This window comes from Halictus rubicundus, chromosome 15, assembly GCF_050948215.1.
Source record: "Halictus rubicundus isolate RS-2024b chromosome 15, iyHalRubi1_principal, whole genome shotgun sequence".
Classification (NCBI taxonomy): domain Eukaryota; kingdom Metazoa; phylum Arthropoda; class Insecta; order Hymenoptera; family Halictidae; genus Halictus; species Halictus rubicundus.
This window is the reverse complement of record NC_135163.1, coordinates 591,271-610,429: the sequence shown is the minus strand read 5'-3', so window position 1 is coordinate 610,429 and position 19,159 is coordinate 591,271. Positions and strand designations below refer to the sequence as shown.

Here is a 19,159-nt window from a genome sequence, read left to right as displayed (position 1 = left end):
AATATCCGCAATTCAGTCATTCGCTTGCTTAGCTCACCCTGGTACGGTCTTCAGTTAAAACAACGTTAAGGTATCATATTTACGGTCGCTTTTGACCGCTTAGATTAAATAAAGAGAAAACAAACTCAGAATGCCAGAAAGATAATTATATTTTAGTATATACTTATTAATTGTAATACCGATAGCTTACTTTGCACAACAAGCAGTAAAGTCGCAGTAAATGCAGTTAAGTTTCCAACTTAAGAACCTGAATTTTCACATATAAGGTGTCATTGTTCGGAATAAATTCTCGTTGCAAATTGGCTTGTTTCGTTTTGGTTAGTCTACTCGTTTCACCAAAGCACGGTTCTATTGCGAGAGAAGACTTTCTAATCGTATAATTCCATTCAAATGATCTGTAAATCAGACGGAATTGTTTCCAGCGACTTAATTAAAATAGCTGAAACGAATACACCTTGTAATCCCATTCTGTCGGTAGAATTTCCCTCCGGTGCTTCGTGTCGTCGCACTTTAAAAGACGGAACACGCTGACATTTACAGATGTATCAAGATTGTACTCTTTGGAATATAAATGAATGCGATTCGTATATACTGGCATGGGTGGGTACAATGCAGAGCCACGATACTATGCACAATTGCGAGAGATTCGCAAACATCGTCGACTGTAGCCAAGGGATACTGAATAGAGAGTTTCGATACTGTAAATAATTCATGAAGTGGACGTTTCTAAACATTGTTCTAAACATTTTATGCAATTTCGTGTCGTAACAACTAGGATGCATAGACTGCGGATTTTATGCATTTGCTATAAAAATGAGAAGGTGAAACACAAAACTGTGAGAACAATAGAATAATTTAAGAATATTACTATTCCATTTTTGACTTGATAAAATTATTAAATGAAGAAGTAAATCTTTTGTTTTTTGCAATTGACTTAGAAAATTTTATTTTTTAAATTAAAGTTTAATCAAAATTCCTTGTATGCGTGGACTTTTCCAAAAGATATTTATGCTCATTGTTTAAATATCCTGTTATTAATATTGGAACTATCAAACTGGTCAAAATGACCAATTTTAGGCTCTTCTTTTATATTGTGACATTAGTACAATGACGGTTTGTTACTTTTCCGTGTATAGTGAGAGGCTCTAATCACCTGTAGCATGTCGATCTTACAGTATTTACCACGAACGCTCTAAAAGCGCTGTTTAGGTTTAACGAAGGTAGGAATAAACGTGACAACAAGCTGTCCAGATTCTTTGTATTTCGCAGGACGTAGAAAATAGAATTTCCTTGGGTACAAAATTTACAAAAATAATTCTCGTTTTGTTCGAAGCAACGTTACAGACTATGTGTGCGCGTCTAGTTACGAGGTAAACATACGCTGCCACTCAAAAGCGGCACATTCTTAATGTCGATTACTTAAAACTAGTCATGAAGTCATTAACACTAAATGTAAACATACGGAGCACCAAAAGCGACATTTCGATTATTATTGTAATATACAGCGGATCCGAAAAGTATTTTAACCTTCCTATTTTTGAAGAATCGTCGGTGTTTGAACCATGGTAATTTCGTTAGAGGAAATAGTGAAGCCACCAACCTAGACTGATTTAGAAACTTGAAGGCTTTCGAAACTATTCATTTTCTTCCAAGATATTTGTACGCGATATGAGATGCTTAAGATCAACTTTTACTTAAAATATGCTACAAATTGAAACCTCCTGAAATGCTTTCTGGATCCACTGTGATTTTGAGCGGCAATGTAGATTAGATGGGACATTGGGTGGGGCGAACGGACTGGTCGTCACCGATTCTAATTGGCACGGCGAAACTTGTATATAGCGCTAACATGATACAAGGCACTTTGAATACATGGCAGGCCAGACAGTGATTATTTCTCCTCACTTGCTGGCAATTGGACGAGATTCATAACCACCGGTGTGTGCCGCGCGAGCGGGGAACGAGAGAGTTGGCTACAGGTGGTCCCGGGCAGATCAATATTGTTCGTGTGCCTTGGTGAATATGTGAGCGGCCTCGATGTCCCTCGTAACATGCAGCCTCTGATCCCATCCCATGCCGCTGATATTGCACGCTGTGAGCACCTTCTCGTCCTACATACCCTATCTGTCCGCATTCCACGTGTTCGACGTAATTAAAAAAGAAAAAGAACGAAATCCGAACGACGACCCCGCACGACTCCCACCTTCCAGTTTCACACTGACAAATTCCACCCTGACGATAAATTTGTCAAGAATAGACATTTCTATACACCCTTTATCATTCATCTGTGAACTCCTTGCAGGACCAGTTCATTCGTTATTTACATTTGATCCCTTACCGTACGATTTTCTTTGCGACTATCATTAATAGAACTTCTTTGTCCTTAACAATTTTATGCAAACGAAAAAAATTTATATTTATTGTAGTACTGGCAGAAAATATCTGATTGATCGTTCGTTTGTACAGCTGGAGAACAATCGAGTCGAGAGTCCAGCGTGGTCGCGATCATTCCGCTCGTGGACGATCGACGAAATTGATCTTCGGAAAAGTCAATGTTTCTGATGAAGAAATATGAAAAGTGATAAAATGTTCGTGTGACACTCTCAGGAAGTGCGTCTGTGCCTCGGCGGAATGACAGCGACCGATTGCGCGCGATCTCTAACTTCGAGGTCTGGTTTCAAAATGGTAAACCAATGTAATATCGGAAAGGTTGATCGCGCAGAAAACTGACTTGGAGCTGAAAAGTGTCCGACCGAACGGACTGTAGACCCGTTCGACGTTGTATAGAAGTGACAAAAAAAAAAAATCAAAAATAACAAAAAAAAAACCACTAAGAAATCAATGTAAAAACAACAGTCCGACATGTTCGGCTCCGTGCCACGGGGTATCGCCAAGGAATCTTTCAAGGATCTTTAAGCGATTCGAAAGTTCGCAAGTTTTCGGTGTTGCTCGTGGCACGATGTGGGCGCTTTACTCAACAAAGACCACTTCTGGCCCCTTGGTTGAACAGAGGACCGGCCCGTTGCTGTAATTGGTGGCACTCGAAATACGTTTAAATCAACAATAGACATGCGTAAAAAATGAGTGTGAAGGATGGTTTAATCCACTTTCGTGAGTGGAGCGTGTAGAATAGAAAGGCACGAGGATTCTATCGGGTGTGAAAATTTTCGTTAATCGAGAAGCAGAGAATGAGAGGAAAAAAAGATAAGGGAAGAACAAGGCAAGTGACATTTCGCGTGACGCGCACGTTGGCTTGTACCAGCGACTACACCTTCGTAAGAAGAGATGTACACCGGAGCATAAAGAGATGACCGGGACTGTAGCGGGCTCGGGCGCGACAGCCTTCTAGCTCCCCCTTTCTCGCTGCTTATCATGGACAAGGATCGACAGAGAGAGAGAGAGAGAGATAAACGACTAGCGAAGAAAACGAGAAAATAATGGGGAAAGTGAAAATACTGGAACGTTCAAAAGGTTGGGCGGGGTTTCGAAACGAAGTGAAAAATATCGAAATAGGAACGACGAAGGTTTTTGGAAACAGAAGAGTAAAAAATGAAAAATGACTCTATGAAAAGCTACACGCGGGGAAGAGATAGGAATCTGATGAAGAACATGAAAGAATGGAACGAGGAATCGGAACGGAAAGTCAATCTTGGAGGCTATTTGTTTGTACATTCTTGGGAAGATCCAAGGGAATCTTCCTTTCTCAATATTTTTTGTTAGATGTTTACGACAAGAAGATTGAGTTAACAAATTTTGACCGTATTTCTACTCCTAGAACTTCATAAAATAATTTATAGAATTGGGAATATGCAATGAATTTTTCATTGATCGTCATTTCGTGTTCTTTGACATGTGAATAATTTAAAACGCGTTGCGAATTAACGAACGTCAATCTGTCATTTTTATCGTCAGGATGGAGTTTGTTCGCAGAAAGTCACGCTTGTGCATCTAAATTATCTGGTACATTTTTCATTCTTTATTATATAATTTATGATTCACGTTGGAGATACAGTGGCCCACGAAAGTATTCGAACGCCCTTTAAATCAGAATCACTTTTGGAACAAACGACTACACTTTTTTTTAGCAATTAGAAGCACTGATTTACTAAGTGACGTGTAAAACAGTTTTTGTAAGAATTACATGATAGAATAAAAAAGGTACGTTTTAATATTTGAAATATGCGTATTGAAGATCTATGTTAGTTATACACGTGCTGAAAATTTCATCGAAATCGATTATCGTACACATGAGGTAGAAGCGGTTGAAAGTGGTCGAAATCACAGTTTTTCACGAGTTTTGCCAGTTACTGCTTAACATCCACAGATTCTTACATCTTTCGATGCGTGTCGTCTTTTTCTGCGTCAACCGATGAAATTTTCAGCATGCGTATAACTAACATAGATCTACAAGACGCGTATTTTAAATTTGTATTTTTCTTTCGTCGTTTCGGTCGTTTCAATCAAGTCGTTTGGTCCAATTCAAGAGAAGTTATTCTGATTTAAAGGGCATTTGGATAGTTTCGTGGGCCACTGTATATTACGAAAAGAATATTGGTAACTCGACGATTATTATAGTTCTGTAAACGAATGGAAACAAATCAACAAGGCCCTGAATAATAACAACACAAATGCAGAAAAACTTTACCGTTACAAACTATTGTAGCTTAAATATACGAACTCTGTAGATGAGAGAATTCTTACAAACTAGTCGATATTCTTATGTTTAAATTATATTTTTATTAAAGATCCACATCTCTTCTGTTCTACGATCGTTAAATTCATTAAAGTTATTAAATGATCCATGAAAACGGACTATTCAATTGATTTATGTTCAATTTATTATGCAATCGAAAGTATTATACGTCAGATGTTTTGCTAATTAAAGAAGCTACGAAAATTTCGCACTTTAGAACTTACGAAGATGTTTCTCCTTAAAAAACAATCCTTAAAAAGAAAACTTTGTACCAGCTTCAATTTCAACGAGAATTTAATCTCAGCTTATAATACTTTGAACTATACTCTCAACAACAAGTTAATCCTTTCGAACAATCCTGTCTTACGCATTTCTGAACAAAACTATCTCGAACGTATACATACACTCGACTATTTTACAAGAATTAACCTCCAACACAGAGTAAAAAGATACATATATACAAGTATTAGCATAAAGTGAATACTAATAACAATATTATAAAATGTATAAAATAAGCTTTCTTCTACTGAAAAAATATACTCTTCGTTATGAAACATAAAAGAAATACCGAATGTACAGAGACGGCTGTATACTTAATGTGCTCAAATTATAACTCCAGTTTTGATCATTCTTACCCTAATTGAGCCCTGAGAGAAGGCACTAATTAGACCACGGATGTTTCTGCAAAGTTCATCGTTCGTGGACATAACCGCAAAAGTATAAAGTAGGATAATGTTCCTTCGATATTATCTCAAAATAATGCAAAAATAAATAAAATCCGTTGTCTGGTGTTCAACGAACAGTGTTCATTTGGCAACGATTGCGATAAAAGCGAGAAGCTTTCTTTCGGATTAAATTTCAAGAGGACGTCTCGCACACGCTTTCGTCGTCCTCGTCATCAGGATCATCTTCGAGGAGGAATTTCGGAAATCCTAGTGCTAAGACATCCTGCCTCAACAACTCCTGCAGATATGGGTAGAAGGATATCAGTTTGTACTGACTGATACACTCGACTATCCAGTCGTGGACTATTGGCACAGCTCGAGACTTCTTATACCATCCTATTAAAAAAACAATGTTCAAACCATTTTTTTTTGACGTTTTAGGAAAAACTTGTTTCAATTAAGTTGTTGGATATGAAATATCCGATTTTGGAATGCAAACGTTACCAAGAGGTTTGGTCGAGAAATATTAGGTTGTCCCAAAAGTTCGTTTCAATGCTGTAGCGAATGGCGTAGTTAAGTAAGATGAAGCTTCCGAAATAATAAAACATCATCGTTAGTTCTAACATGCAAGCATGCATACTACACGCAATATTAAACGACAACTAAAACTTGTTATTTGAATTTAATAAGTTCAATATACAGTACAACGCATAATTAAAAAATATACAGAATTGAATGAGCTACACGAAGATTCTTAAATTCGCAAAATTCCTAAAGTAACGAGATCTCCAAATCGAAACGACGCAAAGAAAATCTCTATGATATTTAGAAAATCTATAAGTCATTTGAAATAATTTTCTCCTGTGCGAAAATGTTCTCCGCGGTTTTGTTAAGGAGTTATTAACGAAAAACATGAACCAATCAGAGCGCGGCTACAACGGACCGATTTCGGCTCGGCCAATGCCAACGCTACACGCAGCGGGACCTGTCGCCGGGCCGGAATCTGCCTGCTGTAGCCGCGCTGCGATTGGTCCGTGTTTTTCGCTAATAACTCCTTAAGAAAGTCGCGGAGAACAATCTCGCAACGGAAAAAGTTACTTCAAATGATCTCAGGAATCACTTTTAAGGAAGTACACTTAAGTGGGACACCCTGTATATGGCTCATACTCTAATGTCACGTGAAATTACTAGTGTTCACTTGTTTTCACACGACGTGATGGTTGTGTGTTCCATTCTGACATAGTCGCCAGATGAGGGGAGGGAGCACGATTTGAGGGGAAACAGTTACCCTTTCTCTCTGCCAGTACCGGATTAGTCACGTGACATTGTGACACAGCACGACAGAGACGTAACGCGTCACGCGACCAGGACATGGCGGAAGTCACGTGGGGAATAGCGCGGTAGAAAGGGAAATTAGAGTGGGGGAATAAGTCTTGATCTGGCGATTATGCTGCCTGAACCAGTATCGCCAGATCAAGACTTGTTTTCCCACTCTAATTTCTCCTCCTACCGCGCTATTCCCCAAGTTTCCGACGCGTTTCGTCATATTCGCACTGGCAGAGAGGGGGTAACTTTTTCCCCTCAATTCGTGCTCATCTGGCGACACTGGCCGGAACTGTAGCGTCCTTGCGCCAAGCTCATTTGATCTTGTAAGGAATAAAGTAAAACGCGTACAATAGACTCACCGATGATTTCGTGCTCGTGCGTGTCGGCCTGTATCACAACGATCTTCAGCCGTGTCTTCGCGACAGTTAAAGCTTCCAGCGAGTCGACCACAGTGCCGCCAGTGGCACGTAGTAACTCCTGCAATAGAACGTATTCTTAAGCCGCGGAACTTGGCAAGGATTCAACTGTAAATAGCCTAGCAAAATTGGATGACAGGAAAACGCAAATAAATGTGTTTCGTTGGACCGATGGCAGTACCAACGGCGCGGCGGGGCAGAGGGTTTCATTACCGAGTACTCAACTTTCGGTTTGTTGCTCGATGTTGCTCGGTGCATCTCGCGAACAACCGGTTAGATGGACGAGAGGATAAAAATGCAATTTGGACCGGTACTTTGGACCTTCCTTCATCTTACCATAATACGGAAACAATCTTAAGTGTGATCATAATGTTCGCCGCATTAAACGAGAACTACTGTTCCCCGGAAACGGAACTCCTCCACACTAGGGTGGCTCTTATTTACTCCTGAAGAAAATTTGTTTATTTTGTTCCGACATTTTTCTCAATTTCTTTCTCAAAGGAAGACCGTTTGTTTTACGAAAGAAAGTAATACAACATAAAAGACGCAGCCTGACCAGATCTACAGGTTTTGTCGAACATATTTTTCAAAACAGTCAATAATTTAGAAGATATTCGAGAAAACCGATTTTACGAGCATTCAATTAATTATCTTAATGTTTAAGGGCCAAGGGGCACGTTTTCCCGTTATCCGATCGAGCTCCCACTTCGCACAGATTTTTTTTTGTTAATTGGAACAATACTGGGTGGTGCCGTAAAAAAATTCAAATGTGGAAAATAAGAGCCACCCTAGTATGAGGTATCTCGAGAACCGATACTGTTGTTCTAACACCGTGGGCGAGATATCTAGGTTCGATGCGTTTTCCTGACACTCTAGACGGGATACATTGCCAGCCGATCTAGTTCCCTCTTTGTAACGTGCTCGACCAGGCCAGTACCGTGATTAAAGCTCACATATTCGGAAACAATGAAAAGATTCGCACACTATTTTTCGTAATTTTATACGTGAGAGAAAAAACGATTTTTCGGTTGTGTAACTGTTGATAACTGTCTGTTGTAAAATGTGCTCTTAACTCTTTGCGGTCCAACGCGTTTCCTGTCTTTCACTTCCTACAAAATGATATACAGTCGCGTCGGTATTTAAGTTGCCGTTTATAATAATTTTTCTATTGTATGTAACTCGTATTTTCGGCATATTAAAACAAAAATAACTAGAAAACATTCCATAAGCAACTATGTTACATTACTAATTCATTACATTAAGTAATGACGTTTAATTGCAAATTTGTATTTATAAATTGAGAATTTATTCACGTAAACTTATTTTCCGACTGCAAATTTGGGATGCATCTTCAAAAACTCACTATCCATAACGTATGCAATGTTTTCGCATCGATACTTACTGGAATACTGAGGTATTGCTTCCATATATGTAATGCAAAGAAGGTCAGAAAATACAGAAGATTAAGAGAGCTCGTGTAGATATGTATACGAAACAATATTGTCAGCTCGCGAAATAATAGAAGTGCTTCAACACATCGACGCGACTGTAGTTCAATTATATGTGCCTCCATGGGTGGCTTTACTAATCTATTTAGAACGATTAAGAGACACTACGACGAATATACTGGGAATAAATAAAATAAGGACATTTGGAACCCTTACATTTTAAGAACAATTTGAATTTTTAGGAGATTTACTATTTTTGAAATAGACTATTTTTACAGGGGAATCAGGGTTAGGTCATTGTATGTATGTATCTACAGCGGGGAGCAAAACTGAACCAATGAAACCCTTTTTTCAGAAAACCATCATCTATGTGTATATTACAACAGGATCACAAAAACCTCAAGAGACACATCATTTTACCTTAATCTGAACTTAAAAAACGATTAATATTTTCATTTAGGTTATGAGGTTGTTTAGATGGTACAGTTAAGTGACACACTAGGTCCCAGAGTAGGGAGAGCGGGCAAGATATTTTCCAGGCCCGTGGGTGAGGAACTACCAAAGAAATGGTGGGGGTAGTGCAGCGACGGCGGGGAAGATGTTACCCAGTCCTGGCTAAAAGAGCCCCTGCTTATCGACTAGCCATTGTACAAGGTATAAAACCTGGTGGAGCCACTTTTGACCAGCCCGACTGAACGAAAACGGGGCTTCAAAGCGTCTTCCGGGCACAAAGTGTTAAAACAGCCCGCCCAAGGGAACCATTCAGCGTGCTGAACGAACAGCCTCCATTTTCTTCGGTAAAAGGTATTCGAAAGGCTCACCTCGTACTCCTCGACGCAGACGTTCAGGTAGGGTCCAATGCACAGGAAGGCGAATCCTTCGAACAGGTTCGTTTGCCTTAATCGGGAGTTTCGAGGACCCGCCTCGAGAGTTCTGGAGTCTACCACCTCGTACCTCTCCTCGTTTATTAATTCCTTCTCCCTGAGCGAGTCGATCACCCACTGATATCCCACGATCCACTTCCTGTGCGCGATACCCTGCAGATACTTCAGGGTCTTGCTCGCGCTGTTGTTTTCTTCGTTGGCTTTGACGATCACGTGCGTCACACCCTGATCGAACTGATTCACGTATCCGGCGTTCGCCAGGCTGGCGAGCCTCCTCACCTGTTCGATCTCTGACGATATCAGACCGCTGCAAACGAAACACAATCTCCGCCGGGTCCGGCTGTGATCATTGATCCTGGCCACTTCATTCGCTGTCTTATTCATCGGCTCGTTTGTGCTCGCCGCCTTTAGCCGCCTCTTCTCCGCTGTATCCGCGACTCCCATACAATCACCTTTCGCTTGTCCCTTTACTTGGACCTTCGGCGTGCTTTGGCACAGGGGATTCACGCGCCTTTGGTACAGTGAGCTCGCGCTTCTTCCGGACGTCGAGGACGGAGTGCTCCCGGCTCGGCCCGATTCTGTATATCCCTTATTCCCCGATGAGTCTAACGACGGCATGCTGGAAATTGTCGTTGAACGTTGATCAGTCTTTTATGAAAATTTAACCTTCGCCTAACCCCTTGTTGGCATGAACCAGATATCTCGATGTCGCAAAGTCGTTCATGAGATGGTATGAACGTATTATGTTAATGGAATTGCGACGCGAGATATCTCGTCCATGCCAACGACGGGGACAACACATTCGCACCGTGCCATTTCCGACGACGGTGCTGGACAAAGTAGCATTTTTCGCGAAGTCAAGAAAATTACAACTGTTCCATCAATTCGTACAGTTCGTTGAAGCATCTTTTAGGTTGCTGCATATGAAATATTCAATTCTAAAATACAAATGCTACGAAGCGTTTTGATTAAAAAATACCATTACAGCCTAAAGATTTATTAATTTACCACTTTAAGGTACAAAGCTGGTCTTTAAGGTCCTATCTTCAGTTCTTACGTAGATGCCTACATTTTCTTTTAAATAATGTACATACGTTTTGAAATATATTCATCACTATAGATTTTATGCATTTATGACAAAAATCGATAGACCAACTGCAAAACAGTAAAAGCATTTAAAGATTTTAAACATACTGTTGCATTGGCTTCAACACTACAGAATTATTAAGAAAAGAAATAAGCGTCTACGTAGCTCCTGTGTCCTGCAATTGATACAGACAATTTCTATTTCGCATAAAAATCCGTCGTATAGATATAATAGTCGTTGGGAGACCACCTCGACGTCCACGAGTAACGATCACGATTTACCAATGTGGTTGTTTAATTCTTGATTTATAAAGCCACAAATCTGACGGATCAATGCGCACTAAGAAATGATGTTCTCGCGTGGATCGCATTATTCCGCTAATTGAATGAATAATTACGCGCGCGCGCTCGCGAATGACGTGGAGCGAGGAGAACGGTTACAAAAGACTCGCATTACTTACCTTTTTGTCTTTACGTTAGGAGTGTTCTCGACAATGTCGTCTTCTTCGCCCGAGTGTTCGGAGTCCTGGATATTTCAGAGCAAAAGTGAGTCTTTGAGAGGGCTGTGCAGAGGCTTGTTTATCTCGTAAGTAGTGGTATGAATAGTTACGGTGAATAATGAGAGCCACGATTTAGATACCGAACGTGCCAGGAAATTATACAATTTTTTAGCACAGTTTCCCGGGCAATATCCCGTATTCTCAAACCACTCGGCTACAAACGTCAGTGCTAATTGCTTTCCGCTGCGAGTAATACTTGCTACTCGCAAGAAAATGTTGGAAAACGTTTCTTCTTTGGAAAAGTTTCAAGAAATGCTAACACGTATGAGATAAGCTGACCGGTGCACAGTCGGGTATTTGTTTCTCAAAAGCGGTAAAAAGTCCGTTTTCACAGATATCCTCGAAATAAAAACAATTCTATACAGACAGTTATTTTGGGTGGGGGGGGGGGCATGATGTGGTGTACATGTCTTCTTTATAAATGGAGGCATTTAAGGGTCAAGTTTGATTTTTTCAACATTCAAGTTAGGTGCTTTACTCTGTATATTATTTTTGGTTTCCAAGCAGGAAAAAGCTGGTTTATTTCCCAAGACCAAAAGCACTTTAGGATCCGATTGAACCAAGAGCTCACCTGTCCCTTCAAATCCGAGCACCTGTCGCCCTCGTTCGTCGTCTTCTCTGGGGTCCTTTGCTCGACCTCGTGTTTCTTCATCGGTTTCGACGTTCTTCCAAACAGATCGTCCTCGAACTGTTTGATCTGCATCTGATGTTGCGTGATGTTCATCAACGAATCCTGGTCGAAGCAGGTATCTTTGAACGTAACATCGTTAACCGCGTCCTCGATCATTTTGTCACTGTCGTAGATCATCGGATTAATCGTCGATAACCGATTCGGGACGTTGTTCCTGATCGTCGGTTCGTCGGGCTTAGCCCGGCCCTGCGATCTATCATCCGTTATCGTCGAGCCTTTATCAGTCGCGTTCACGCGCTTCGGGGTGAGGGTTTTGTCATTCTCGCTCTCACTGCCGTACAATCTTCCCGACTTCTTGTACTCGTTCTCCTTATCGGTACACCTGTGTAGTCGCGAGACCGAGGGCTCCCTGTTCGGAGCTCGAACGTCCACGCCACTCGAATCGCATTTCCGTTTCGACCCCGCGCCGTAATCGCTAATTAGACACTCCGTATCGACGTTCGCGATAATTTCGTCAAAATTATCCTGCATCAAGTTGGCAACCTCTTTGTCCATTCGTCTCGCGGACTCTTTGTCGTTGAAAGTCGTCGCCGTCGTCGCTCTTTGAATGTCCCTAATTTTATCTATGGTCGCTCCGAAGTCCAGCGAGCCGGTTTCGTCAAAAGATCCTCTGTTCGTGGCGTTCGATTTCTCGGACTTCGAGTCAGCGTCCGACGAGAATAAACACTTCCTTTTAAAGGGAGCCGTTCTCTTGGGTATCACTGACGAGTCCGAGGACGAAAACTTGACGCATTCACTTCTAGCATTGTCGGTCCTCCTCTCGTTGGGCTTGTTTGCTGAAACGGCGGGAACGCGTCCCTCCGCTTTCCCTCTCCTCGAGAATTTGTCCGTCGGCCTCAGGTCCTTCGACCACATTTCCATGGTCATGTACAGCTCGTCCATGCTCGAATCCGGGGAGATCGATCGTTTACGTTTGGTTACGAGTGTCGTTTGCTCGTTACGGGGGAAGACTGTGTTAATCTTCTTGGAGCTCGACGAGCTGCCGGTGGCCAACGGTACGATGCGCTTGTAGACCATCCTCTGCTCCTTCGAGGCGTCTTCTTTGTTTTCCGCGTCCGAGTCGGAACTTAAAGACACAATCTCCACGTGTCGAGTATCCTGACCAGCAGGACAATACGTTTTGGCGTCGTCCTTTCCGTCGGTCCCAGCACCCTTGCTGTACGTAGCACCTTTGTACAAGAAACTGTGGCAAGAATTCTCCCCCTGGTCGTTGTCCTCCGTCGTTTTCTTCATCCTTGCAGCCAGGTTATCTCGGCTGGCAGATCGCTTCCTCTTTTTACACGATGTAGCGTCAACCTCCGACCCTTCAGAACCCTGCCGCGAGGTCCTTAAAAGGACCGTCGAATGAACGCTCCTTGTATCGGGCAAGTCGCTCCTCTTGGCGACAATATCGTTCTCACCCTGTTGCTTCGTGGCTGGCTGAGTGTCGGTGGTAGGGGACTCTAGGGAAAGGAACTTCAGCTGAGAGTCGTTTTTCGGTGACAACATCTTGATGGTCCTCTCGAGCACCGTGTTGTCTGGCGAGGGCCGCTGATGAACGGGCTCAGCACCGTTCTCTTCGGTCTCGTAGATAGAAACGAGGAGGATGTCGTTCGAATCGCGAAGTTCGTTGGCTACGGTGGCTGACACGATATCTTTAGAGAGCATATCGTAGCTCTCGATATTGAGTTTCGGAGCCCTCGTTATATGAGGAGATACGACTGTAGAAGTAGATGATTTTCTTCGGATCTGTGATACCTTGTTAACAGGAAGTCCCTTTCCCGATGCTTCCCGCGCGGTCACCGCAGCGTCTTCGGTTCCGGTTGCTAAATTATCTTCGCCCTGCGACACCGCGTTGTTCGTCGTGACTCTCGTATTATTGCCGAAACTATTCTCCGATGTAAGTTCCTGAGGACTCTCCAGTTTCACCGAGTTGCACAGTCTCTGCATCCTCTCGACACGATCCTGAACTCCGAAGGACCGACGAATGGTACTCCCGAGGTACAAGAACCTAACAGGCCTTCTGCGATACTTAACAACTTTGCCGAGCTTTTTGAACATGACTAGAGACTTCTCCTGCCGTTTGTTTCCCGGTTTCTTGCTCTCCGACTCGTTGGCAGTCTCGGTGTCGCTGACGTGTCCGTTCCCCGCCTTGTTATTTCCGGCGGGTTTGACCCCCTTCACTGTCAATTCCGTCATGATGGCGCATCCCTCGGCGTTTCGCGCGATCTCGCGACTCAAGTCACGTTTCACAGCGAGCAATCGCGAGCCAGTTCTAGCGACCGCAGGATCATCCAATGTAGAATCGACGTTGCGTTGCTTTAGAGACAACCTGTTAGGCAGAGGGGTCGAGGACTGAAGGTTGGCCGTGGGGCGTGGTTCGCTCGTAGTTTTCTCTTCCGTCGACGCAGAAACGTAGCCGTCCAGGAGATTCGGGCTATCGAGATTCTCCCTGGACTGCTTAGAAGGAGTCACGTCGGTTGCGGAGCTCTTGGCTCCCTTGCTCGGCGTCCAACAGAGACCTAGTTCCTGCAGAAAACGTCTCTCCTGGTTGTCATCGTTACGCGGCTGGTTTTCAATTTCCAAGTCCCGCAGGCCGCCCTCCACCCCGATAATGTCGTTCATCTGATGGCTGTTCAGATTTCTTATGTGCACCTGCTCGCCCTGCTCGAGCACGATGAAGGACGACTCTCTCACAGGTCGAGCGTCCTCCAGCATCGATCCGTTGTTCTCGTCCCCGTGCTGCTGTTCCCGCCTATCCTTATGCACCGGCGATTTCTCATTCGCGTCGTTACCCGCGACACTCGGCCCCTCCGTCTTCCTTCTTGTAGATCTCCTCGGAAATTCTTTCTGCTTCGGCGCTGGCTCCTTCGCGGATTCATCCGTCGACTTCTTGTTCTTGTTCCCGATGCTCACGTTCAAGGATCTGATCTTCTTCCTCCTCGAGCGCATTTCTTTGCCGAACTGGACCACCGAGGTCCAATTCTTCTCCGTCGACGGCAGCAGGTCGCACGGGGACGTCTTGTGAACGTCGTGCGGTGACTTGTCTTCGCTGCTGCGCTCCTGGACAACCTCCTCGTCGATGCTAGAGGTATTTTGTCTTTGATCGACTCGATCCGTTTGCATTCTACAGCTTACCTCGTTTGCTCTCGGGATCGACGTTGACGAACGTCGCCAGGACTCTCTCGCTTTGATCATCTTTCGGCGACCGTCCTCGTCCTTTTGATTTCTTGAGGACACGACCTCCGAGTTACTGTTACCTCTGACGGTAGCGGGACGTTCGAGCTCATGATCAATCGTCAAGTTGCTTTCAGGAGGTTTGACTCGGTTCGAATTGTAGAAGTCCATGGTATCCGGTAGAGTTTCCAGCCAACTTTGTATCTTTATCTCCGTCGACTTCTCGTCCGAGTAATTCGTCTCGTCGGCGGGGAACGGTTCAATACCGGATAGAGCGTACTTTGGAAAGTATTTTATTATGCTACTGGCTTCCGAGGAGCTGTCCTTTTTGGTTCTACCATTCTTGGATCTCCTCGATTTCGGCAAGGCGCGTTTCGCTTTCGAACTTGCCGGTTTGATCGGTTTCGGCTGCGCATACGAGCAACTCGGTTGATTGTGGTCTTCTTGCTCGGGTTTCGCGGTGTCCGTGTTACCCGAAGAACAGCTTTCCCGTGTGCTGCGCGGCCTCGATACGTGCGTCGATACTGAAACATACACACAACCATGTTGGAGCTTAATTACCGCAACTTGCGACGATTAAAACTTTGGGGAACAAGGGAGACGCGGATGAAAAATTGACTGGACTCTGGCTAACGAATTTGATTTTGTGGTTGTATCGAAGTTACCGACACAGATTGAACCTTTGAACGACGGACCATTCTTACATGCGGAGGATGGTTTGATGGAGGATGTTCGCAAATGAATTATGTGTCAATTAGTCGGAATGCAAGATCTTCGTGTCCTACAGAACTAGTAGGACGTTAATCGGTCGCGTCTCAAGATCTTCTGCCATCTATGTTTCCCGCGAACATTAAGGAAAGTTTCGCAGGCCAGATCTTCGCTAAGAAATCTGCTAATTAGACAGCATCGGTGACAAACGCTGCCTAATCCGATTATTTTCCTGGGCCTGTGCGCTCTCACAATTCCCTGCGTTCGTGGCGCGCTTTTTCGGGAACGTGATTGAATACATTTATTGCTATAAAAACTGCAAAGTAACACCTTGTATAATAACTTGTCCGCCTCGTAATGGAGACTTCAAACAGAATTGAATAGATATGAATTTTCATCTTGAACTTCACCTTAGCAACCCAGAAATTTTTTACTTTTTTCATATAATCCTACGAGAAAATGCCAAAAATCCAAATTTTAATGCAAAAAATTCACTGGTTCAAAAGTTATGCGTAACGCAAGTTCTTCTGTTATCAATACCTACGCATTAATAAAGATAACGCCTTGATAAAGATTTCGAACAGAATCTACTAAACATGTATGTTATTAATAAACTACTGATTTTATGCATTTATGACGAAAATGAGTAGATGAAATTTAAAACAGTGGAAAGAGTGGAAGAACATTAAAATATCGATGTATTATTTTCACTTGCAATACTAAAACAAATCCGTGTATTGTCATGTGATATAAAACTGATTTGGAGGTAAAAAGTTTGTATTTTTCCCCGTATTTTGTACGTTCTGTGTTATGAAACATAGCTTTCGGATAATAAATTTATTCCTACAGCTTCGGATACGAGGAGCGCTACAGCGGGATCAAATAAAATTTTTAAACAAAGTGTCTGTTAAACGTCCTCCGCAGGAATTTCCCGAGATGCAGCGACACACGTAAACGTTAAGACCTCCTAAAACATTGAACTTTTGGATAGCAGCAGGTAGCATCGGAATCCCAAACAACGGAAAAGGATCTAAATGTTTGAAAGACTCGTTCCGCCCTGTGAAACGGATAGCTGACCCGAGTGAACATGATATGGCGCATAGACATACACACGTGAAGAAGTATGGTCCGCAAACAACGCTAGCAGAGTCTTATCACGGATGGAACATTAATTCCCTGAAAATTTACAGCGTTACGATTTTAACTGGACAATTCCCTACTTTCGCAAGATTAAAAGATAAATAAAATATTTTGATTATCGTGACGGTTTTGTTAGTATTATGCACTCATTTATGGATAAAACTGACCAGAATTTGCACGATATTTTCTAAATAAAACTATCGACAGTTTTTGGGCTTTATTGTACCACACATCCTGATTATAAATAATTTATCCAATTTAATTTTTATTCTTTCTATCGAAACGAAGCACAAAATGAGATCGACTTTGATCTCAGTTTTTAATTATTTAGTTCAGATTGGATCTTTGAAAGTTCGTGCAAAATTTGAAAATGTTTCTTCTATGAGTTATTATACTTTTTTATGTTGTTTCATTTAAGTGACTCTAGATTTTTCATTTCCACAAGGAAAGTCTGGGTTAATAAATTTTCATTAATAATTTCGACAAAAAACAGCTTTCGATAGGAAAATTCTTTCCAAAAGGAGAAAAACATTCATTAAAGATTCTTATTTGAATTCTTTTTCGGTATGCTATGAATATGTAATGAGAATCATAACAACATCAATAGCCGTTTTCTGGAAAGAGAATGGTAATATGAATAAAATGCACTCACTGTCGATGCCAGTATCCTTTTGTATTGCTTCGATCAGTTTCCCTAATCTGTCGGTGTATATTTCTATATGCTCATCTTTACGTATATTGCGTCTGTGTATAACGGAGGTGCACAATGGGCAGGTAGCTTTCTTGCTTTGCAACACCTTTTGAATGCACTCCTGACAAAATCGATGCCCGCATCGTGTTCTCATGGGGTTTGATATGGTATGCAGACTAAAACATAAAACGTATAGCATTTTTAATTGCAAAATACTATTACCATTTATAAAGTAATACTCCAATTAATGTAATGTATAATACAAACAAATTTGAAGTAGTAACTTGCAATGCACATGCTCCGCTTCAATATTAAAAATATCAAAAGGTTAAAAATCAATTTATATTAATTTCATTTCATTTATGTATAATCCATATAAAAGAAGAGCAGGTGCAATGATGTTGTAATTAAAAATTCTTGAAGTTGTGATTAAATAATATACAATGATTATTACATAAATAGAAATTGCATGCGTTTTGTAATATGCGTTCGATTGAACGCAGGTTTACGCGGGTTTTCTTATCTCAATCAGTGATAAAGACTGATATGATTAATCAATAATTTTAGTTTTATGAGTACCTACTACTCTCTTCAATACCAGGAAAAATTATACAAACTGGAATAGCTACTAATAAGTTGCATAGTAAAACATTATAAAATCACGTTGTAGAAAAGGCAAAGTGTTTTGTTTAATTTGATATTTTTTATATTCAAAATGGATGATGCAGCTAAGTTACCAATAAATGTAAAGAACAATTGAAATGTATACGATTAATATTTATCCGAAACACCAGGGTTTATATTATAATAAGTGATTCACATTTTATATCAGAGGAAGTGATTCATATTTCATACCATAAGCATGTAATGTAAAATTCATACCATATATAGTTTAAACATGTTTACACCTTATCTAACAATGATATATATACATATACTATAGTGAATATTTGACTATTAATTATATCGGCAATAGTGAAACGTATTTGTATACGATTAAATGAATAAGCGACTTAATGAATAAAATTATGTTGTCAAGTTTATGTTAAACAGCTTCTGTAAAACAATCTGATTAACTATTATTGTTTTCAAAGTAACATGATCAAATGACTAACTATATTTACATGTTAATACTACATGTTCATTCATAAATGTCCAAAATACTCCGGTAAACAGAACAAAGCATAACCTATACCGTAACGCAAAAAGTAACAGAAAACAACCATTCGTATTTATTCGCTGATTTACATTATGTTACTTTGAAAATTGATGTTTCTAGAATGTGATTTTGTTAATACCGGCGGAAAGCTTACCAAATTGTACATTGTAAACTTTTCTGCATATTTTGTATCAGTTCTGACAGATTGTCAGCGATCACAAGTACTTCCTCCATCATCTTATTTTGTCGTTAGTAACAATCACATCAGGAATGTTTTGTTGTGTTTATATTACATGCACTTTGTGACACTTTATGTAATTTGCGCGCTTATATTCTACCATTGTTAACTAACGCTACTTGGCTCTAACTAACTTGATAACACTTGTCATCACTGCTCGATCAGTTTATTGATTCAGCCACGTGATTTATGGTGGCGTTGCGATCGATCGCTGAATATGGCGCGAAGATCTCTGTAAACACACACTCGGTATTCCGCAATAATTCCGAGTTAATTTTAAGAGCTAATTATTCGTGGC

General features: G+C 41.4%; 1 protein-coding gene across 1 annotated transcript; it reads right to left on the bottom strand.

Moving 5' to 3' along the window:
• Positions 1-1,242: 1,242 nt before the first annotated feature.
• On the bottom strand, positions 1,243-18,977 carry LOC143361851 (uncharacterized). The gene is made up of 7 exons (XM_076801546.1): positions 18,778-18,977; positions 17,426-17,640; positions 11,650-15,449; positions 10,980-11,044; positions 9,370-10,051; positions 7,044-7,161; positions 1,243-5,754 (listed from the first exon to the last, which is right to left on the bottom strand). The coding sequence occupies exons 1-7, from the start codon at positions 18,858-18,860 to the stop codon at positions 5,552-5,554; spliced, it is 5,166 nt and encodes a 1,721-aa protein (XP_076657661.1). The 5' UTR covers positions 18,861-18,977; the 3' UTR covers positions 1,243-5,551.
• Between the last annotated feature and the right edge of the window lie 182 nt (positions 18,978-19,159).

What these genes read in the sequence shown, in the direction of transcription:
- LOC143361851 (XM_076801546.1), bottom strand. Translation starts at nt 18,860, where the DNA reads ATGATGGAGGAAGTACTTGTGATCGCTGACAATCTGTCAGAACTGATA. An exon ending in AGTTTACAATGTACAATTTG is followed by an intron (nt 17,641 to 18,777) that starts GTAAGCTTTCCG and finishes TTTATGTTTTAG; the next exon opens with TCTGCATACCATATCAAACC. An exon ending in GCACGAGCACGAAATCATCG is followed by an intron (nt 5,755 to 7,043) that starts GTGAGTCTATTG and finishes TTTTTTTAATAG; the next exon opens with GATGGTATAAGAAGTCTCGA.